At 38.6% G+C, this 24,803-nt stretch overlaps 1 protein-coding gene across 7 annotated transcripts in view; it reads left to right on the top strand.

The window, feature by feature from the left end:
• LOC126471475 (protein Malvolio) overlaps nucleotides 1-24,803 on the top strand; it is a 393,678-nt gene that overhangs the window by 276,781 nt on the left and 92,094 nt on the right. For all 7 annotated transcript variants that reach the window (XM_050099674.1, XM_050099678.1, XM_050099676.1 and 4 more), the window contains 4 exons: nucleotides 5,431-5,619; nucleotides 11,398-11,523; nucleotides 17,414-17,640; nucleotides 21,207-21,345. In XM_050099674.1, coding sequence (XP_049955631.1) covers nucleotides 5,443-5,619; nucleotides 11,398-11,523; nucleotides 17,414-17,640; nucleotides 21,207-21,345 — 669 coding nt within the window. In that variant the 5' untranslated portion in view covers nucleotides 5,431-5,442. The remainder of the gene's footprint in view (nucleotides 1-5,430; nucleotides 5,620-11,397; nucleotides 11,524-17,413; nucleotides 17,641-21,206; nucleotides 21,346-24,803) is intronic.

Genomic DNA, 24,803 nt, shown 5'->3' with positions numbered 1-24,803 from the left:
CCATTATCCACTGGAATAGCCGCGGTATTCGAGCCAATCGGGATGAATTGTCGATCCTCTTACGATCCTACTTGCCGGTCATCTTCTGTCTTCAGGAAACAAAGCTGCGTCCCCATGACCGCTTTGTTCTCCCTCATTTTCAGTCCGTCCGATATGATCTCCCCTCTGTTGATGGCACTCCAGCACATGGAGGACTCATGATTCTTCTCCATGAAACTCTCCATTATCACCCAATCCATTTAAACACTTCTTTCCAAGCTGCCGCCGTCCGTCTTTCCCTTTCCAGATACACGTTCTCTCTTTGTACTGTATACATTCCATCGTCCACACCAATGGCCCGAGCTGATCTCCTTCATCTTCTTGGTCAGCTTCCACCCCCCTATTTGCTGGTTGGGGACTTCAATGCCCACCACCCGCTTTGGGGATCTCCACATCCTTGTCCACGTGGCTCACTATTGCTAGACGTCTTCCACCAAGCAGATCTAGTTTGCCTCAACACTGGGGTCCCTACATTTTTGTCTGCTTCCACGACAAGTTTATCTCATTTGGACCTTGCGGTCGGTACTGTTCCGCTAGCTCGGCGCTTCAAATGGTACGCCCTTGATGATACACACTCGAGTGACCACTTCCCATGTGTCCTTAGACTGCAGCCTCAAATGCCCTACATGCGCCCGCAACGCTGGAAGTTTTCCCAAGCAGATTGGACACTTTTTTCGTCTCTAGCGACATTCGATGACCGTCACTTTCCCAGCGTCGACGATGAGGTCACACATATTACCGACGTTATTCTTACAGCTGCGGAACATTCAATACCACGCACCTCTGAATTGCCCCGGCGCCCCCCAGTTCCTTGGTGGAACAAGGCATGCCGTGATGCAATACGTGAGCAGCGACGTGCTCTCCGCGTTTTCCGCCACCATCCTACTTTGGCCAACTGTATCCACTATAAGCAGTTCCGAGCGCGATGCCGTTGTGTCATCCGCGATAGCCAGAAGGCAAGCTGGAAATTCTTTATTTGCTCATTCAACACCTTCACTCCCTCCTCGGAAGTTTGGAGTCGGCTTCGACAGTTCTCAGGCGCGCCTAGTTTCTCCCCGGTCTCTGGGCTCACTGTCGCGCATGACACATTAGTGGACCCCGTCGCAATTTCTAACTCGTTGGGTCAGCACTTTGCTGAGATTTCGAGCTCTTCAAATTACCCACCAGCGTTTCTCCCGAAGAAACGTGCAGCGGAAGTGCGACCTCTTGCTTTCTCCTCTCAAAATCGCGAAAGCTACAATACTGTTTTCTCCATGCGGGAACTCCAACATGCACTCTCTTCTTCTCGCTCCTCCGCCCCAGGACCGGATGGTATCCACGTCCAAATGTTGCTGCATTTATCAACCCATAGTCTGCGTTACCTCCTTCGCCTTTATAATCGAATTTGGACCGACAGTACTTTTCCCAGACGATGGCGGGAGGCTATCGTCGTTCCTGTTCCGAAACCTGGAAAGGACAAACATCTCCCCTCTAGCTATCGCCCCATTTCTCTCACGAGTAGTGTCTGTAAGGTTTTGGAGCGTATGGTGAATTTCCGTTTAGCGTGGTGGCTGGAATCCCGCAGTCTTTTAACACCTGCCCAATGCGGATTCCGAAAGCATCGTTCTGCAGTTGACCATCTTGTTGCTCTCTCCACTTACATCATGAACAATTTTCTCTGGAAACGCCAAACAGTAGCAATATTTTTTGATCTGGAGAGAGCATACGATACCTGTTGGAGGACAGGCATCCTCCGCACACTGTTCTCTTGGGGCTTTCGAGGTCGGCTGCCCCTTTTTCTTCGCGAATTTATGGCAGAGCGCACATTTAGGGTGCGGGTGAACACTACTCTCTCCCGTACTTTCTCCCAAGGAAACGGGGTACCCCAGGGCTCCGTGCTGAGTGTTGTACTGTTTGCCATTGCCATAAATCCAATTATGGATTGTCTCCTTCCTGATGTCTCGGGCTCCCTCTTTGTGGACGATTTTGCAATCTACTACAGCTCTCAACGGACCAGCCTTCTTGAACGACATCTTCAAGGATGTATCGATCGCCTCCACTCTTGGAGCATCGAAACCGCCTTCCGTTTTTCTCCCAGTAAGACCGTTTGTGTTAATTTTTGGCGACGTAAGGAGTTTCTTCCGCCCTCCTTACATCTAGGTCCTGTCAACCTTCCATTTTCAAACGTCGCTAAATTCTTGGGTCTTATGTTTGACAGAAAACTGTGCTGGTCCTCCCACATTTCCTATCTTTCGGCTCGCTGTCTGCGATCGCTCAACACCCTCCGTGTCCTGAATGGTACCCCCTGGGGAGCGGACCGAGTGGTCCTTCTCCGCCTCTATCACGCCTTAGTGCGCTCGAAATTGGTCTATGGAAGCATAGTTTACTCCTCTGCTCGGCCGTCTATTCTTCATCGTCTCGACTCTATCCACCACCGTGGATTACATTTAGTGTCTGGAGCTTTTTACACCAGCCCTGTGGAAGGCCTTTATGCTGAGACTGCTGAACCTCCGCTGTCCAATCGGCGAGCAGTCCTTTTGAGTCGTTATGCTAGCCATCTGTCTTCCATGCCTGCTAATCCAGCCCATGACATTTTTTTCGACGCCTCGTTTGAAGTAGGGTATGCAGGCCGCCCCTCCTCCCTACTACCACCGGGAGTCCGCTTCCGTCAACTGCATCATTCTCTTTCCTTCCGCTTTCCTAAAACCTTCTTGACAACTTGGGGTACAGCACCGCCTTTGCTCCGTCCCCGGATCTGCCTGCTCCGTGACCTTTGTCAGTTTCCCAAGGATGGTACCCCTTCACTTGTTTATCGTCGGGCATTTGCTGCTCTATGTGCACAAATGAAGGAAGCCACATTTATTTACACTGATGGCTCGAAAACATCGTTAGGTGTAGGGAATGCCTATATTGTTGGCGACACCCCAAATCACTTTCGGCTTCCCGACCAGTGTTAGGTTTATACTGCGGAGCTTTACGCTGTTCTCCAGGCTGTCCATTACATCCGCCGCCATCAGCGGATACAGTACGTTATCTGCTCAGATTCTCTCAGCTCTCTCCTCAGTCTCCAAGCTCTTTATCCTGTGCACCCTCTGGTCCACCGGATTCAGGACTGTCTGCGCTTGCTCCACCTGGGGGGCGTCTCGGTGGCGTTCCTCTGGCTCCCGGGACACGTTGGTATCTGTGGAAATGAGGCGGCCGATATTGCAGCCAAGGCTGCAGTCTCTCTTCCTCGGCCAGCTATTCAATCGATTCCCTTCGCTGATCTACGGAGCGTTTTATGTCAACATGTTGTTCATTTATGGCACACGCCTTGGTCGACACTTACACATAATAAATTGCGGGACGTGAAAGTTTTTCCTTGTGCTTGGACCTCTTCCTCCCGAAAGCGTTGTCGGGAGGAAGTAATTTTGACTAGACTCCGGATAGGGCACTGTCTTTTTAGCCATCGACATCTTTTAAGCGGCGATCCTCCCCCACTCTGTCCCCACTGCTCTCAGCTGTGGACGGTAAGACACCTTTTAATTGAGTGCCCCTATTTTAATCCGTTACGCTCCCGTCTACAGCTATCGCCTGATATATCGTCGATTTTAGCAGATGACACGCGCTCAGCCGACCGCGTTCTCAAGTTTATTATTGCCAGTGAAATGAAGTCAGTCATTTGAAGCTTTTGTTGGGGACAACCAAGCCCTTTCTGTAGTGGATTTTTAAGCCTTCCTTCTGCTTTTAGTTTCTCCAATTTTATGACTTTCGTTCCCATTGCTGCTGGTTTTCAATTTCGATTTTTTACTGTTTCCTAAGTCACGGACTGGGCGCTAATGACCATAGCATTTTTGCGCCAAAAAAAAAAAAAAAAAAGTTATTGTCCACTACCGAACATACAGGCGAGTAAGCAGTAACAACGAGGAGTGATTCGAGTTTTGGCGGTGGGGGGAGTTGGAGGTCGTGAAGTGTATCGACGGATGAAGGCTGTGTACAGTGAGTACAGACTGAGTTGTTTAAGTGTTGTGGAATGGCGCAAATGATTCCTTGAGGGGTGCTAGTCACTGGAAGACAATGCTTGTCCTGGACTGGCTCATCTTGTCATCACACCAGAAATGGTTGCGGAAGTGAATGCTTTAGTCTTGGATAACTGCAGAATTACTGTGGATGAGATCCATCGGTTACTGGGTATTAGTGTGGGCACTGCCCACACCATAATGCGTCAACACGTGAACTTTCGAAAAATCTGTGCGCAGTGAGTTCTCCACCAACTGACTTCCGAACAGCAAAATAAAATGGTGCTGTCTTTGAGTCATCTGCAATTTCATCATGAGGAGGAATAAATCTTTCTGTCACGATTTTGAACCGGAAAGCAAGCATCAGAGCAAGTAGTGGAAACATGTGACTTCACCGCCTCCAAAGAAATCAAAGGCCGTGCACACCAGTTCTGGTAAGGACATGATGTCCTTTTTGTTTTTGTTTTTACCACAAGACCCACTGCTTTTCAAGTTCCTAGAACAGGGAACCACCATCAATGCCCAGCGTTATCAAGCCACATTACAGAACCTTAGATGAGCCATCAACTCAAAATGCCAAGGCATGTTTTCCAATGGCGTTATCCTCCTGCATACAACCACACGTGGCCAATGCAGTGAGGACGACATTGCATCAGTTTCAGTGGGAAACACTGGAACATCCACCGTACAGTCCCAACCTTTCACTGTGTGACTTTCGTGTGTTTGGATGACTAAAAAAAGCTATTTGCGGACATGGAGTCACAACAGATAACAAAGTGTGTGACTGGCTCCAGGCCTGGATCCGACAGCAGCCTACTAACTTCTTCAAGGATGGAGTTGACCGGCTAGTGTTGCAATGGGATAAATGTGCCAACAGTTTTGGTGACTATTTTTGAGTATGTGTACTGTGTATAACTACATTTTTGAGTTAATAAAATCATTACAGCTGCTTTACACTAGGGACTAGGTTTCATTTAAATGCCCCTTATAGAAGTAAGTTATTATGTCCAAGTGCAGAGGTTTTCTGTTGCAAATAAATGACAGATAATTTTGGCTTGTTAAAAATGGAATTATGAAGCAAGTAAGTGGAATGTTGTAAAAAGTAAAAATAGACCTTAGAAACTAGAATTGCTAGGGAACTGATGTTGTATTGAATGTGAGAACTATTTTAAGAAAAGATACTGTTCTGTATTAGGTTGAAAAGAAATAAGCAATCTTTGAGATTTCTGGTCTCACATTTATTACAAACAGTGTCTTCTTGTCTTTTCTTTGTATTTTATGTTCTCTACTGAATATTATGTGGTAACTAAATATTTCTTCTTCCTCCTCCTCATCCTCTTTTACTGCTGCTACTGATGATGGTGATGATGATGATGATATTTTTGCTATAATTATAATTGGTGTTCTTTTACAGTTAGCTGACAGCATGAATGGACCTGGACAGAATGAAGACAACAGTAAATATCCAAAGAGAAGTAATTCATCAGGTTCCAGTAGCCGAAGCTTGCCTCCACAAAATGCTACAGAGACTACAACATTGTCACCAGGAACTCAGCAGACATACTTCTCAGAAGAAAAAATTACTATACCAGATATAGATGGTGTAAGTTACTTTTGTTGAAGATGGCATATATATTACCCTTTTCCTTTATTTACATATTAATAATACTTTTACAAAATAATACAGTTGAGTGTGTTAAATTTAATTTAGTTTTTTTGTTTTGTAAGTTAAAATATTTGTACAGATTCTTAAGTGGACCCCTGGTATTAGTAAATGCAAATGAAAACACCACTCATGGATTAGGCTGTAAGTGTGTTCCAGCTAGCCAACTGCTGTCTACAGGGCAGAATGACGAGTGATCTAGTACTTGTATTTATTTGACTGTATAATAATATGTACTGTGAAGTACAAAAATAAAATTTAGCCACATATTCATTGAAACATTGGACTTGCATTCAATGGATTATTATTATCATTATTTCCTTCACTTTCTCAGACGTTAAGTCCGGTTAAAAATGGAGTGACGCAGACCTTGATCAAGCGTCACTTCCTTTTAACTGTACGGTATGTGTTATATTGCATTTAGGAACTTTCGGGTAATTGAACATGTATCAATAATTACGGATTTCTGTAGTTGTATATATATGTTTGGATGTAGCTATATTGCATTGATGTACTGGTGGATATTGTGTGGTATGACTCCTGTAGTTGATAGTATAATTGGTATGATGTCAACTTTATCCTGATGCCACATGTCTTTGACTTCCTCACCCAGTTGGATGTATTTTTCAATTTTTTCTCCTGTTTTCTTTTGTATATTTGTTGTATTGGGTATGGATATTTCGATTAGTTGTGTTAATTTCTTCTTTTTATTGGTGAGTATGATGTCAGGTTTGTTATGTGGCGTTGTTTTATCTGTTATAATGGTTCTGTTCCAGTATAATTTGTATTCATCATTCTCCAGTACATTTTGTGGTGTATACTTGTATGTAGGAACGTGTTGTTTTAAAAGTTTATGTTGTAAGGCAAGCTGTTGATGTATTATTTTTGCGACATTGTCATGTCTTCTGGGGTATTCTGTATTTGCTAGTATTGTACATCTGCTTGTGATGTGATCTACTGTTTCTATTTGTTGTTTACAAAGTCTGCATTTATCCGTTGTGGTATTGGGATCTTTAATAATATGCTTGCTGTAATACCTGGTGTTTATTGTTTGATCCTGTATTGCAATCATGAATCCTTCTGTCTCACTGTATATATTGCCTTTTCTTAGCCATGTGTTGGATGCGTCTTGATCGATGTGTGGCTGTGTTAGATGATACGGGTGCTTGCCATGAAGTGTTTTCTTTTTCCAATTTACTTTCTTCGTATCTGTTGATGTTATGTGATCTAAAGGGTTGTAGAAGTGGTTATGAAATTGCAGTGGTGTAGCCGATGTATTTATATGAGTGATTGCCTTGTGTATTTTGCTAGTTTCTGCTTGTTCTAGAAAGAATTTTCTTAAATTGTCTACCTGTCCATAATGTAGGTTTTTTATGTCGATAAATCCCCTTCCTCCTTCCTTTCTGCTTAATGTGAATCTTTCTGTTGCTGAATGTATGTGATGTATTCTATATTTGTGGCATTGTGATCGTGTAAGTGTATTGAGTGCTTCTAGGTCTGTGTTACTCCATTTCACTACTCCAAATGAGTAGGTCAATATTGGTATGGCATAAGTATTTATAGCTTTTGTCTTGTTTCTTGCTGTCAATTCTGTTTTCAGTATTTTTGTTAGCCTTTGTCTATATTTTTCTTTTAGTTCTTCTTTAATATTTGTATTATCTATTCCTATTTTTTGTCTGTATCCTAGATATTTATAGGCATCCGTTTTTTCCATCGCTTCTATGCAGTCGCTGTGGTTATCCAATATGTAATCTTCTTGTTTAGTGTGTTTTCGCTTGACTATGCTATTTTTCTTACATTTGTCTGTTCCAGAAGCCATACTTGTATCATTGCTGAATCCTTCTGTTATCTTTAGTAATTGGTTGAGTTGTTGATTTGTTGCTGCCAGTAGTTTTAGATCATCCATGTATAGCAAATGTGTGATTTTGTGTGGGTATGTTCCAGTAATATTGTATCCATAATTTGTATTATTTAGCATGTTGGATAGTGGGTTCAGAGCAAGGCAGAACCAGAAAGGACTTAACGAGTCTCCTTGGTATATTCCACGTTTAATCTGTATTGGCTGTGATGTGATATTATTTGAATTTGTTTGGATATTAAGTGTGGTTTTCCAATTTTTCATTACTATGTTTAGGAACTGTATCAATTTAGGATCTACTTTGTATATTTCCAATATTTGTAGTAACCATGAGTGGGGTACACTATCAAAAGCTTTTTGGTAATCAATGTATGCGTAGTGTAGCGACCTTTGTTTGGTTTTAGCTTGATATGTCACCTCTGCATCTATTATCAGTTGCTCTTTACATCCTCGTGCTCCTTTGCAACAGCCTTTTTGTTCTTCATTTATAATTTTGTTCTGTGTTGTATGTGTCATTAATTTCTGTTTAATGACTGAAGTTAATATTTTGTATATTGTTGGTAGGCATGTTATGGGGCGATATTTAGCTGGGTTCGCTGTGTCTGCGTGATCTTTAGGTTTCAGATATGTTATTCCGTGTGTAAGTGTATCAGGGAATGTGTATGGGTCTGCAATGTAACCGTTAAATAATTTAGTTAGATGTGAATGTGTTGAGGTGAACTTCTTTAACCAGAAATTTGCTATTTTATCATTTCCAGGGGCTTTCCAATTGTGAGTAGAATTAATTGCTTGGGTGACTTCATGTTGCAAAATTATCACTTCAGGCATTTGTGGTATCATCTTGTATGTGTCTGTTTCTGCTTGTATCCACCGTGCATGCCTGTTATGTTGTACCGGGTTTGACCATATGTTGCTCCAGAAGTGTTCCATGTCTGTTATGTTTGGTGGATTGATTATTTTAATGTGTGTGTTATCTATTGTCTGGTAAAATTTCTTTTGGTTTGTGTTGAATGTTTGGTTTTGTTTCCTTCTATTTTCACTTTTTTTGTATCTTCTGAGTCGTTTGGCTAATGCTTGTAATTTCTGCTTCTTTTCGTCTAATTGCTCTGTCGCTTCTTGTTGTGAGATTTTACCTAACCTTTTTCGTTTTTTTTCCGAGATTTCATTTCTTATAAATTGTGTTAGCTGTCCGATGACTTTTCTCAGTTTTTCTATTTTGATCTGTAGCCTGTGTTGCCATGCTGGTTTTGTGGGTTTCTTCTGTGTGTTGGTTGGTTCTGATCTCTGCCTAGTGTGTATATTTAGTGTAGTGAGTGCTCCTATATAAACCAGTAGTTGTAACTCTTCCATAGTTGTGTTTTCATTTATTTTGTTGTGTATGATTGTGTTGATAGTTTTTATTGTTGTTTCGACTTGTGGGTTATTTGGTGGTCTATGCAAGAATGGTCTAATGTCTGTATTTGTGTCTTTGTATTCTATATATGTTAGCTGAAAATTATTATTATTATTATTATTATTATTATTATTTTGCTGTTAGGCCATTACAGTGATAGTCATAGTTAATTTTGTATTTTATATTACAATTAGTGCTGAAAACCAGCAGACGGTATATGGAAATATGATGTGCTTGGTACAAGTGGAAAGAAAGAAAATTGTAGCTGTTTGTGAACTGATACATTAAAGTAATTACATACTGCCTGTTGACTTCTGTCTCAGGTTCTTCAGTTGACATTTGTTTGACAATTTTTCTGACACTTCGCCAGCCATCCGTGCTGGTGAAACATCAGAAAAATTGTCGAACTAACTTTGGCCAAAGAACCTGAGACAAGAGCCAATAGGCAACATGTCAACAAGTAGGTACAAAAGCCAGAACAATTTTGTACAATCATGTAATGTCACTCTGACTTCTTTTCAGGCTAATTTTTTATTTATTTGTGCAGTGTTTCACAGAAGCCTCTTGTTCGGGTGGCACAAATATTTGATATGTAAAATTCAGAGATAAATAAAGTTCATTGTTTGTTATACTTTCTGTGTGAGGGAATAGTGAGGAGTTCACAGGCTTGCAGTGAAATGCTCCTTTTTTTTTTAGGTAAAAATGTACTTTTCAATGTAGTTCAGTCTAGGTTAGTGCATGTTATCCAACCTTCTTCCAGTGAATAGATTCTACCTTAGAAATGTGTTCATTTAAGATCTTAAAAATACCCAGCTGTGGCTGCCATAACCTTTGACTATCACAAATTCTTTAGATGTCTGAATAGGTGGAAGCAAGAGGGTACCAAATCTGGTTAACAGGATGAATGTTCTAAAATTATGTACTTCACATTCTTTGGTTTTCATGCTGCAAAGGCACTTTTGCATGCCCTATTTGTATCTTCTGAAACTTTAATTTTTCATCTAGTCTGTCCAGAAGATATTCATCGTATTCATTATCTGTTGTTTTACAGTTTTTGGTGTAAACAATAGGAAGAGTCTCTTTGCATCCCAGAAAAAATGAACTGCCTGTAACCTTTACAGCAGACCAAATGAAATTTGTCTTCTTTGGTGTGGGGCCACCAGCTTTCATCCACTGCTTTGATCACTATTTTGTTTATGGTGCAAAGTGGGTAACCAGTGTCGCAGCCACAATATCAAACCTGCACACAAAATCAGTTTGATTCTTTTTAAAACAGTTCAGACATTGCTGACAAATTTGTGTTCACATTTTCTTTTGGTTAGCTTTCAAACTATGAGGCACATATCTGGTGTAAAGCTTTCTCATAGTTAATTGTTAATGTAATAAAAACTGTGCTCTTTCTGATATGCTTAGTGTGTCTGCTATTTCATACAGCTTCAGTTGCCAGTTTTCCAATACCAAGTTGCATCTATTCTCAGTGTTGGAAATATGTGGTTGCAATTCACGAATGCCTTTCACATGATCATCTTCAGGAGAAGTACAGCCATATTTTAACCAAGCTGTCCACTACATCACTATTGAAAATGAAAGAACATACTCTTTATAGGCGTTAAACAACTCTGTATGAATTATTATGTGTGATAAATCATCCAAAACAAAGAATTGTATAATGAAAAACACATGGTATTCCAGTTTATCAATTTGAACAAAATCTACCGTATATGACTACTTCAAACAATTATATAAGCAAAACTATTCTGTAGGTAAAGTTGACACGTAACTAACATTATTGTGCTACATTTTACCAATGTTAATAAAGCAATATTAACATGCCAACTTCTCTTTGTCCTCATAAATATGTTAAGATGAACATGGAACAATTCCAATTTTCTGTTGTGTGGTTGAACTTGGGTGTAGCTGTCAGTATACATTTTTTTCCTTCTGTGGTGTCCATTAAAAATAAAAGCTAAGTATTTACTCCTGTGAGAAGGTTTTGTAAATGAAAGGATTGATTTAAAAAGTTCAGAAATGTGAATTTATCTCCAGTGCTCCAATATATTTTCAAGTCATATGACGCTCTTGTGGGTAACACTTGCCAATTTATCATTCGCATTATTAAGTCTTTAGTGTATTTTCAGTGAAAGTGTTGAGAGAGCTTTATCAGAAGATCACCCATGATGATATTATCACTTAAGAAAATTAAGTTTTGATAGTGCAGAAATGGTGTAGACTCGAAAATTGCAGAAGGCACCTGTGTGTGTACGAGCAGAGAAACATAATCTCATAGCTCAATCTGTTTATTATTTTTGTATTTAATACTTAAAAGAAAATAGTTCATTTTGTGTTTCCATAGTCGCATCAGCTCAACAGCAGCAGTAATGTTTTGCTTTTATTCTGTAGCACTTTTGAGATCTTCGATGTCTTAAGAACTTCAGTGATGAGAAATATTCGTATCCTACTGTTTCAGGATTCCTGGTTTAGTTTCAGAAAACTATGGGCTTGTACTGGCCCTGGATTTCTCATGAGCATTGCATATTTGGATCCTGGAAATATTGAATCGGACTTGCAATCTGGAAGTGTTGCACAGTATAAAGTAAGAATGGATCATCTTATCATTCTTCATTATCAATTGTTGTCTACATTTGCACTCTGAAGATCACTACACTTTATGGGGTAGATAGATAATATCATGCCAGTATTGGTTTCAACTTTTTATATTTTTTATATTTGCACATTTCAAAAACACATAAATTTTAGTGCAGGGTTATTCATAAGGACCTATAGGAATTCAGAAGACAATTGTGAAAAAACTGCAAGAAATACAGAAAATTGCACATATCAGTTGGTAAAGCATCGTTTCAACTTTTGATCCATAATACATGCTGTGGCTTAGTTGTTGCACTAGTAGGCAGATGTGACGGAACATGTAGATAAATCATTCACTCTGTATTGTTGCACTGAATTAGTTAATGGCTGCAGATATCTACATCTACATCCATACTCCGCAAGTCACCTGACGATGTGTGGCGGAGGGCACCATGAGTACCTCTGTAGGTTTTCCCTTCTGTTCCAGTCTCGTAGTGTTCGTGGAAAGAAAGATTGTCGGTATGCCTCTGTGTGGGCTCTAATCTGTCTGATTTTATCCTCATGGTTTCTTCGTGAGATATACGTAAGAGGGAGCAATATACTGCTTGACTCCTAGGTGAAGGTATGTTCTCGAAACTTCAACAAAAGCCCGTACCGAGCTACTGAGAGTCTCTCTTGCAGAGTCTTCCACTGGAATTAATCTATCATCTCCATAACACATTCGCGATTACTACATGATCCTGTAACAAAGCATGCTGCTCTCCATTGGATCTTTTCTCTCTCTTCTATGAACCCTATCTGGTACGGATCCCACACTGGTGAGCAGTATTCAAGCAGTGGGCGAACAAGTGTACTGTAATCTACTTCCTTTGTTTTCGGAATACATTTCCTCAGGATGCTTCCAATGAATCTCAGTCTGGCATCTGCTTTACCAATGATTAATTTTATATGGTCGTTCCATTTTAAATCACTCCTAATGCCTACTCCCAGATAATTTATGGAATTAACTGCTTCCAGTTGCTGACCTGCTATATTGTAGCTAAATGATAAAGGATCTTTCTTTCCATGTATTCGTAGCACATTATATTGTCTACATTGAGATTCAATTGCCATTCCCTGCACCGTGAGTCAATTCGCTGCAGATCCTCCTGCATTTCAGTACAATTTTCCATTGTTACAACATTTCTATATACTACAGCATCATCTGCAAAAAGATAGGCAACCTGATAAACTGTTTTCCTATGTGGGATACATTGTGACCTCCTGCAGCAGCAACGTTAATGAATGTCACACATGTATTAACAGTGCCATGTCACTAATGGTGCCCATATTGAGTATTTGTAATGCGAGTTAAAATCTTGGAGAGATGCTCTAGATACTGATATGTGTTCATTCTCTGTAGTTTTTTTGGCAGTTGCCCTCTGAAACTCCAGAAGTACTCATGAATAATCTTGTATATTGTTCATAACAACAATGGAAATTCCTGGGTGGAAGGGAAGGCAACCACTCACCTATAGCTGGCTGATGTGTGGCACATAAAAACTTGCAATAGGAAACTATGTATACCAGCTTCCAAGCTCTTGCTCTAGTAGAAGCATGTCACACACACAACCACACAAGCAGCCAAATGCACATACCCATGGCCACATTGACTCTCACTGTGGAAACAGGCATGTTCATTTGGGTGCCTGTGTTGTGTGCATGAATGTTTGTGCTTCTACTAGAGAAAGAACAAGAGCTCTAGAACAAGTATAAACAGTTTTGTGTTGCATGTTTCTATGTGCCACACATCAGTTAGCTGTAGGTTGTTGGTTGCCTTTCCTTTATTTCCTGTACTTTATTCTATTGTCGAGGTCCACGTAACTTTGGCATGACAGTATAATAAGCTACAATTATACTTTTAGAGATGAAATGTGAAGCATTCATATCATGGGAATTGATATGAATTACTAAAGCAAGCTAAAGTACAAACTTATACCTGACAAGTATTGATCCTTATGTGGACTTCTTTTCATTACTGTTAGCCATGTCCAGTTGTTTTATGAATTATTTGGAGATAAGCATTAATTTAATGTAATATTTAGAATATTTGTCATTTATTTTATTTTAGTAAAAGAAATAAAATTAGTGATTAATATGTGACCATTTTTAAGTGAAATGAGAGCAGGTTGAGTGTAATATAATCAGTTAATTATTACAATTAGGGGCAAATTAGTTATGTGGGCTTAGATCTGTATAATTATACAGGATGGTCAGAAACAGTCTGAAAAGCTTGTAAGGGTGTTGCAGGGCAGGTTTTTCTGAGAAATAATTGTTAAGAAAAAAAATTGATACATTGTGCCATTTCTGAGTTAAAAGCTGCCATCCAGATACAGTTAGTGTCAGTTGTTCTTAAAGCATAAATGATAGCGCACAAAACTGCTCAGCCTTTGGCTCGGGTTCAATCTTTATTACCATGCCAAGTCCAATATTTGTATCAATCTCTTCTTTGGTTTTAGGAAACCAAATGAAGAATACATTTGGTGACGCTCTCTAGCATGACACTTGAATTTGCATGAGTAACAGTTTGATTGGATAACTTCAATGCTAATTAACTTGGAAACAGTGCAACATAGTGAACTTTTCCCTTAACAATTATTTCTCTGCACAACATGACCTGCAACATCCTTACAAGCTTTTCAGTCTGTTTCTGACCACCCTGTATATGATGATTACAAATAAAGAAAAAGGTCATACCTTTTGTCAGTGAGCACTTGAAATTAATTGTGATGTGATGTTACCTTTTGTCAGTGGGTGCCTGAAATTAATTGTGATGTTATGTTAGGCAAGAAATGGTGCAATATACAAAAAACATATTGATTATACAATATGGAGAAAAGCTGGAAATTGTAGAACAACAACAGATGATCCCAACTTTGTCCAATGTAGATTAGCTTCCAGGAAAGTATATACGTAACACGTACCATCTCTCCACAGTTCCTACCAGCTTTATTCTATATATTATTTCAGAAGAGATGGAAACAAGACATTGCTTGTCAAAATGCTCTAGCTGCACTTATACTTTTAATGTTAAAATGTGCAACTATTTGAACTCTACAAAATTTCAATACTGGTTATAATAATATGTTGACTTATCAAGTTGGAAAGAACCCCCTATGCAAACTGAGAATAACTCAGAAGCTTCCAGTTCAGAATTAGATGTGTTCATAGATGAGCTACATTGGCAGCCACAGATACAAAAACTTATGATTTTAAACATTTTGATGTTTATGCAAAAGGTGTCAGGAATATGTTCACAATGAATGAAGAGGACACTTATCAGATATTACTGTGATATACCTGACTAAGAGAAAAATATACTCCTCATTTTTGAAAACTTTGAAAATTCTTATATGTTTTTCATGAATTTGCACCTAAAATAACAGAACTAACTTGTCTCCCTGATATTTCGGTATGGAGAAGACAAATTAAAAAGTAAATGTAAAGATTTGTATTCATGGAACATATATTGTGTTCACATATGATTGCTGTTTTGGAGACAGAACAGTTCCTCTGTAGAACTCAACACAGATTTTAAAAGCACTAATTTTATAAAATGCAGCATGCTCGTTTTATTTACAATATTGAGAAACCTGTAGATAATGGAATCCAGATTGATGCTGTATTCCTTGACTTTGGAAAAGCAAGAGATACAGTTCCATGCAGTTGCCAAGTAAACAAAATATTTACTTACAAAGTATTGAAACAAATGTATAGCTAGATTGGAGGCTCCCTATCCAATAGTACCCAGTATGGTGTTCTTAATGGGGAAACCATGTGAGAATCAAAAGTAGCATGTGATATATCTAAAGGAACTGTGCTAGGAAATTGTTATGAAATGTTGGACAACTTGCTTGCAGATAGTGCCTAATGCCAAGACTGGCAACTGATCGTCAGTAGAAACACTTTCTTTACAGACACACATTAATAGATGATAGTATTTAATATCACTAATGTAACATCAAAATTATCTGGCTGAACAGTTGTTTTAATTAGAATAAACTATTTCCGGGATTGTAACATGAAGGAGGCTATTGAAATAGAAAATGACAACACTCTACACAAGAACAGTGGTATGCAGCACCAGTATGGTGGAATAAAGCAGTTATGGGCCAAGTTTAAGCTGATCATAAACTGCACTCTGGAGAAGAATGTACTGAATAAGTGGATTAAGGACAAAAAAGACTCACCATGGTTTAATAACAAAATTCAGAAAATAGTGAAAAAGTAGGGACTCTTGCACTCTTGGTTCAAAAAAGAATGTGAAAATGACAAGAAGCAAAAATTAGTAGGAACTGGTGTGTATGTAAAAAGATCAGTGTGTGAAAAATAGAACTCCCAGCATCATACCATAGCAGAACATCCTGCTGAGAACCTGTGAAAATTCTAATGTGCCAGTAGAAGGAACTGAAAGAAAGTTGAAATATTAAATTTCGTTTTTAAGAACTCATTTACACAAGAGGATTGTACAAACATACCGTTGCTTGCCCATTGCATAGACTCCCTTATAGAGGACATAGTAATACACATCCCTGGAAAAGAATTGAAAAGAATTAAGATGCCAGGTTGGGATGGAATCCCAATTCGGGTTTACAGAGAGCACTCTGTCATTAGCCCCTTACTTAACGTGCATTTATCATGAATCTCACACCCAGTGCAAAGTCCCAAGTGACTGGAAACTAGCATAGGTGACTCCTGTATATAAGAACGGTAAAAGAATGGACACACAAAATTACAGACCAATGCCATTAACAACAGCTTGTTGCAGTATTCTTGAACATATTCTAAGTTAAAATATAATAAATTTCCTTGAGCCAGAAAAGCTTCTGTCAAAAAATTGATATGGATTTAGAACTCAGTTTACCCTTTTCTCACATGATATCCTGCAAAGCATTCATGAAGGACAACAGGCAGATTCTGTATTCCTAAATTTCGAGAAAGCAGTTGACACAGTGTCACACTGCAGACTATTAACACATTGTGTGTGGACATGAGGTTACTCATGGTTTGCATGCCCTCCATTACAAATGGATCTCGAGATAACTCGTGTATTGTACACACTGTCTGTAGGTGCAGTCTGTTGTGATATATTTTAACTGCATTGTCTATTTAGGTGTTTATATCAGTAGTCAGTGCAGCAAACTTGATTGCCTTCCTGTACCTTAAGCTTAGTTAGCATTTTGATTATATTTTGATATTTCAAATAGTTGCTGGTTTCTTTTTGAAGTTCCTCCTGCTTTTAGGGATGGCCCTGTTCAGAAGACTGAAGAAAATGAATGAATCTGAAATACATTCAGAGATTTTGATGATGATTATTCAGGTGAAGGAAAATCCATATGTTTGTGAAGGATTTGCGTTTGTTGACAGTAACCTTGTGTGTGAATAGTGGGAAGTAAGATGACAGGGTGACCAATTAACCAGTAGTAGCTTGAATTATACAATTGTTTCAAGAAGTGTGTTTCCTTTCTGCTCTGAAGATAAAGTCCTGAAAGCTTCGCAGCTACTATTAGTTTTTATATGCCCATCTGTCATTCAAATGCCTGGTCTTAAAGACAGGGGGTGACCTGACCTCTTCCATAGCTAAAAATACCTATTATGACTCCAGAATATGCATTTTTTAAAAAATGGTGATAGGGGACAGTGGTCACTGATCATATGAAAAAGGCACTTGGAGGGTCATTCATGTTGTTTCTTAGCTGTCAGTGTTATTTCCCCTCTGGGTGAAAGATAACTGTAACAAAAATCACATTATTTTCAAAGCCTGAAGACTTGTAACCCATTAAATATTTTTCAAATGCATATTTCTTTTTCAGTACTTCACATGTCTTCAATATTTACAAAGTTTACTCTTGTTACAGCTATTATGGGTGTTAATGTCAGCTACTGTGCTTGGTCTGGTAATGCAGAGGCTCTCAGCACGTCTTGGTGTTGTCACTGGCCTTCACCTAGCAGAAATGTGCTATCGCCAGTATAGAAAATTGCCTCGAATATTTTTGTGGATAATGGTAGAAGTTGCCATTATTGGTTCAGATATGCAAGAAGTTATTGGTACAGCCATAGCCATATATCTTTTGTCAAATAGGGTGTAAGTATAAAAAGTTAAACACATAAACATGATAAAATAACTCAAATACTATGGTCTTTATTTTACTTTTTAGATACATGTTAGCTAACTGATATAATCATTGTTTGTGTGTAACTTGTTCAATGGTCACTCTCATTAAATCATTTATTTCATTCTAAATCCAATATTAAAATGAATAGTATAATTTCTTGAGCCATTGTTATTGCTAGATGGGGTTGTACTGACTTATAATTAGACAGTGAGAGTATATTATGATTTGTGGTGTCTCAGCTTAGTTAAGGATTACAAGGGAGCTCTAGGAGGAGCCATACAGTTGTATTAAGGCAAGATCAAAATGGAATCAGGATGCTATTGTATTCCACTGTCGAAGTATTCAGGCAACTGGATGTAACAATATCCATGTGCACTATAGACAAAATTATTGAACTATCAGTGATAATGTGTGTGGCTATTAATTAGTTTTGACATGTACTGTTTTGTATTAACATTGTTAGCTGTCCATTATTTTCTTAGTACTCAAGGAAAATTAGTCAGTGCTCGTATTGTTCCAAAAGTGAATCCAGTAGTTCCATTACTTTTAAGTGGAAAAGACATCTTCCTGCCATGTGTTGCTTATCTATAATTTAAGGCAGTGCTTGCATAAATGCAGCTATGATATGCACATGATGGTGGTGGTGATTTATGATGGCGTCTTTCATAGTAAGTAAAACATGTATTGCAAGGTTAAACAAAGGCAAGATAATAAGAATAAAAAATCTGAATAGAGTTAAGAGATGGCAATAAAAGAATTGGTGGTACCAAGGTCTCGTTCTGTAATTTTGAACAGATTATTCAGGTTTAAGGCCTTTAATTCTTTTCTGTACTTTGTTAGTTATAGTTATTGGTAACAGATTAGTAGTGGCTGTATGATTCTGTACAGATGTAGAGGGACTAGACCCTGTTTGCCAATGCCTAAAAGCAACTTTGAATACAACTGACAAGCTACAGACTGCTTCACGGAGTTGAGGAAGCCTGGGATGTCAGGTGTGACACTTCATATGCATCGGTCTAGTTTCCTGTGAAATGCATAAACTTGCCTGCTCGAGTGCACAGTGACTGTGTCTAGCTCATGGGTCTTTGTGTAGATGGTACATTTGAATACACACCTGTCTCTGTATAACTTAAAGAGTATGAGGTGTCTGTTGCTGAAGAGATGTTTGAGCCAGCTTGAGTCACCTCATATCATGTGACAGGTTTATATTTTTGGGAACTCATAGCAAGTGCAGAGGGAAGAATTATTGTTGGTTATTGGGAACACCATTCTTATATATGTAATGGAAGTCCCTCAGGAGCACAGCAGTCATGAAGTGTGTGTTATTGGGAGGAAGGTTTCCACCAGAGTTGGAGAAGAGGCTATATTGGCCACTATACAGTGCACAAGGTGTGGTCATTTGCGAGTCATGGTTTATGTCAGCCCTGGTGACTCCTCTCACTTTGGTTCAGATGCCATCTTCAGTTCCTTTTGTTGGCTGACTGAAATGGTGGAAGCACAACATGCCATTTGTAGCGTTGTTCCCAGAACTGACTGGAGTCCTGTGATTTGGTGTACAGTGAGATGTTGAAACCAGAAGTACTGCTAATTCAGTAATACATCTGGATGTAGACTCACTGACGTGCTGTCAGGCAGAAAACTAATGGGTTCCCCTGAACATGTCAGATGTGTACTACATACAGACAGGTAACAAATATGTTTGATCTGTAAAGATATCCTTGCAGATCAGACTGAGAAAATGTAAACCTGGTATTGGTTATCTGTTTGAGTATTCAACCATTTTCATTTATAGTAATAGCAATAATTTCTACAAATTGCTTGGAAGGCCAAGCTGGATGAATCAAAAAATTATTAGCAACAAAATCTTTCAAAAAGTCTGTATGATATTGATGATGAATTTATTTCCATAAGAAACTGTCACACGTAATGAGCTAAATACCAGTTTAAAACATGAGATAGTCTGGCTAGAGATGTGCATGCAAGGTGATCCAAAAATAACTTGTTTTATTGGCTACCAGTGTCAAAAATCAAAGTAGCATATCTGGGTAAGTTTGGAGAAAGTAATTTTAATTTCTTTATCATGTTATACTAATAGAATGAGATCTCAGCAGCAATTACCTGTTAACTAAGCATCTAGATCAGATCAGTGTGGTTATCAGTATCACATCAAAATAACCAGTGTTTTGTGCCAGCTGTTTGGTCCCTTTAATCAGAAACTTTATTTGTGACTGCTTGCCACATGTAACTCAAATTTATTGCTTACTACAGTTATTTTATATTGAGATATTCTGTGACTGCTTGCCACACCTAACTCAAATTTATTGCTTACTAAAGTTATTTTATATTGAGATATTCTGTGTGTCAAACAGAGCATATCAATTCAATGGAAGGTGACAACAGATATATAGAAAACTTTGTTGGAGTAGTGCTGCAAGGTGGCACAGAGGTGCAGTGTGATCACACCAGATGGGACTGGTAATATGTGTGCGTAAGGAAGGCACATACGGGAAGATGTGGACTGAAAAATATAGAGAGAAAAAAACAGATTTAGAAGATGAGACGGTGATAAAGAATAAACGGCATGAGGCATAGTATGGAAGGGAATCAAGTGATGTTATAAATATGGTAATGGAAAATCCTTCCTGGTATATAAATAACTTGAGGAGTAAAGGTAAACATTAACCAAATAGTTGAGATGCCGAGTCATTAGTGGGCACATAGATGAGACAGAGAATGTTGCTACCTGTTGGACAAATCCTCCTCCAGAGCAATAGAGTACACACACACACACACACACACACACACACACACACACACACACACACACATGTATGTGTTTGGATCTCTGTTTGTGACCAAAACAGAGCTCACTGGTGTAGTATTCCTATCTCGTGTACCTGCTGCTTGTCACTCCCAGCTGTCAGCCTTTATTCCCTAACCAACCCACTCACTCCCTGCCAACTGTCTGCTGTTGCCCACGTCACATGACACAATCCCTGACCGCAATGCAGCTGCTGTGCCAGCGCAATATAGTTAGTACATTGCATCTGAACTGGTGTGTTTTGTACTCTATAGCTATGAAGAAAGCTTCATCCAAAGGCTAGCATCATTATCAGTCTTGTGCATCTGATCAGTTGTTGTCTGTACTCCTTAAATTATTTATATTCCACAAAGGACTTTCCATTATCGTGAGTAAGCTAGGCTACAGTAATGATACCTTATTTCAGCAGACCTGTTTCTTTTTGTTGCATTCACTTAGTTTATTTCGTTTGGAAAATCATATTGCTATTACTTATTTTTTATTTGTACATCAGCACCCCGTATAGTCTACTCCAGAATGGAATTTACACACTGGTTTGCTCTATTACTTTTTCAGAAATAACTTTCCTGCTTTCACTGTGTTAGAAACTGAAAAAGCTATACTGTTTCTTCAATCACTTTTAGTTTTTGCCATTTCCTGAATTCAGCTATTTATTTTTGCTTTTCTTGTGCTAAACAGAGCAAACTTTTTTATTTTATTTTATTTTATTTGCAGAGTCCCACTTTATGTGGGTGTTCTAATAACAGTTGTTGACACATTTACTTTTTTGCTGCTCGACAAGTATGGACTTCGCAAACTAGAGATGCTCTTTGGTTTTTTAATTTCTGTTATGGCTGTTACCTTTGGTTATGAGGTAAGATACCAAATTCATTTGTTTTATGCTTGTGCACAACGTGTTTGTTAATATATTTTTGTCTTTACTGTCTTTTTTTATGTTGTGAAAAGAGCAACAACAGAAGTATTTTGGTATTTGTTATGAATGGCAATGAAATGTGGATCTTGAAGTTGTCTTCTCCACTGTAACTCCATCTCCCCCCCCCCCCCCCCCCCTCTACACTCTCTTAATACTCTTTCAAAACCTTCCACTGATCAAAAGTCCTCACTACACTCTAAAATCAGTCACTGATATTGCTGTTTCATATTGTCTATTTCTGGTGGATACCACAATCTTGATAAATTTGAAGAATGACACAGTGAAAATGATGATGATCTTTACAATAATTGTATGTGCCATCAATTTGAAACTTTATTGGTATCACTGAATACAGTTATACAGACAACAAACAATGAAGTGTGTATTATAAATATGTTCGTAATATCTCCCTGCTGGTCCCACATAAGCCACAAATTACCAAAAACTTGCATTTTTGCTGACCTGTAATAGCCTAGTTGACATACTTGATATTTATAACAGATAAATCTCCACTGTTATCAAATTGCATTACATTCTTTTATTAACATTTCTTATTGAATCGTGGATCATGTACAATCTCTTTATTTAACTCCAACTAAGTATATATTCAAAATAAAGTCATCTTTAATGAAAAAGAGAAAGAAGGCGATGTGTATCCTGTGAAAGCTGCAGGAATGTTCAAATTTGTTGAACACTGGTCTTGTAACTGGAATCTGTATGGTCAGGTAGTGTCTTTGATGTATATTTCATTGTTCTAGTGTAAGGAAGTGCCCACTTCTATCAAATCGGAGAAAAGTTTTGCAATAGCAAATTCCAAGCGATTTCTCCCTGTGTTACAGTCAACAATTCCTAGTCTGTTTTGTATATGAAGTGATAGTACAGAGTTACTTTAATTATACCTCACAAGTATTTGTATTCTCTTCCACATAAGTTTGTTTTATTGAGTAGGTAATTAAAACAATATTACAAATATCTGTCTCACATATAAGCAGTGATTGAGGATTTATTGCAAAGACATGACCAACAGGTTCTGGAAAAGTAGAGATGACTTCTTTGTTAAATTTTGACTTTTGAACTTTTTCTCTCGGCACTTTGTGTTAAATATGAATTGTATGCTGTCCTTTTAATCAGTGTTTTCATCTCTTTCCTGTATCATAATAATTAATTAATAATATGATCCTGGAAAGTCTTCGCTGGAATACAAATGCTGGGAAGAGTAAAGGTAACCACTCACCATATGTTTCAGGTATGCAGTGGCAGAAAATCACATAAATAAAAGTGAATTCATAGTTAAGCTTTCTGACAATGTTCTTCTTCAGACCTATCAGACAACAACAACAACAACAACAACAACAACCACACACACACACACACACACACACACACACACACACACTCACACACACACACACACACACACACACACACACACACACTACAAATGCATTGAAACATTTTCTTGGTGCTCTGAGGTACCACTTTCTCAGGCTTATCTGAGCAGCCAAAAGTTAAATCATTGCATTACACTGCCTGACAAAAAAAGTGATGTACCTAAAAGACACAGTCAGATGTCAGTGTAACTTTGTATGCATATATACCGTGAGCAGGTGGAATGGCCAGTGGCAGCAGGTGATTATGTGCTAATGTGCTACAGCACACTGGGAGTATCACACTAAAATTATACCAGTCTTCTTTGAATGTGAGCTGCAAATTGTACTAAAATAATGCCACTTCTCTCTGAATGTGTGATGGTATGCAAACGAAATGGATGAAAACATGTTTTGTAGCACTCTCTCCACGATAACTAGAAACCAGTAACCAGTGTCAGCTGGTGACATGACGGTCAGCCATGCTATGATCAACTCTGAGAAGGCACTCAGCTGTAATGCTTTTATCTTAATGCGAGTTGTGTAAAGTGTTATTTATACCTGGCAGTGTATGCAGACAATGTAGTGCTTTTCCATGTTAGTTTTACAGGTACTTGACAATGACAAGTAGTTGAAATTAGCTAATCACGTGATTAACTACAAATCACATTACAGCCTACTACGAACCATGTTTTAACATCATTTTTCCCTTTAGACTTACAAGGGTACTAATTTGTATAATTTGATAAATGTATATCAAAAGTATTTAAAATTAGTACCCTTGGAAGTCGAAAGGGAAAGATGGTGTTAAAACAGTGAATATATAAGGAAATGTAATATGAAACTCTTCTTTGTAGATGATCTGCTAAAGACTCCATTTTCTGGTGTATCTATGGAGGATAAACTGTGACTTAAAGAGTTATTAGATCTACTACAAATGTATACAGGGTGTCCCATTTATCTTGACCACCCTAAATAACTGTTTGTCCAGATGCAAATTACGAAATGTTTCAAGCTAATGTTCTTTAGCCATCAGGGGGATCAGCATGATTGCCGTTGTTGTAGCTTTGTTTTTTACAAAGATATGAACAGCGGTATGACTTTTTCAAATGGAACCCTATATTTTTTATTTGGTAATTCATTTCCTCTCCTAAAGACCTATTCAAAAATGTATCACCATGTACCCTTCACTGAAACACAACATTATTAATTACATAACACAACATTGACATGATGATCCCAGCACTTAGTGCAGGTACTCGGGGTAATGGAAGACATCCAAGTGCTGACATTGACAGAGGACAAATGTAAACATAAGTAGAATGCACACCTGTCATTCCTTCACATCAACCATCGTCAGTTGAAGAGTTGTGCGAGTAGAATGTACACCAACGAAGAGAAGGTAGAAATACTACTCATCTATGGGGAATATAAGTTAGCAGAACAGTAATTGCAATACTGTTTTCTTATGTACGGGTACATTTAGTACAGTAGGTTAGTCCTTTTAAATACTGTTGTGTAGAGCAGGAAGTTGTTGAAGGTAGGCGAAATGCTACGCAGGCAGCGGAACTGTACGGAGAGCGATATCCTGACAAGAACCCACCTTCTCGACAGATGTTTTCTCGTCTTGTTGTGACGCTTCAGGAAACAGGAAGTTTCAGCCCATGAAAACGCAGTCATCGTAGCACTCACACAGACGAAGCTGCCAAAGATACTGTTCTCGCTTCCGTTGCTATGAATCCACATGCGAGCACACAACAGTTTGAACACAAGATTGGCATTCCTAAAACCATTGTAAATCGTATTCTTACACATCACCGGTTCCATCCTTACCATGTACACCTACATCAAGAATTGAATGGGAATGATTTACAGAATCGTGTACAGTTCTGTCAGTGGGCACAGCAGCAAATCCTCACCAACCCGAACTACTTCTTCAATGTTCTATTTACTGATGAATGTTCCTTCTCGAACAAAGGACAGGTAAATACAAGGAACATGCGTTATTGGTCCAGTGACAAACCACGATGG

Source organism: Schistocerca serialis, chromosome 3, assembly GCF_023864345.2.
Source record: "Schistocerca serialis cubense isolate TAMUIC-IGC-003099 chromosome 3, iqSchSeri2.2, whole genome shotgun sequence".
Lineage (NCBI taxonomy): Eukaryota > Metazoa > Arthropoda > Insecta > Orthoptera > Acrididae > Schistocerca > Schistocerca serialis.
Note: the sequence above shows the minus strand (reverse complement) of the source record. Positions and strands in the feature narration are given on the sequence as shown.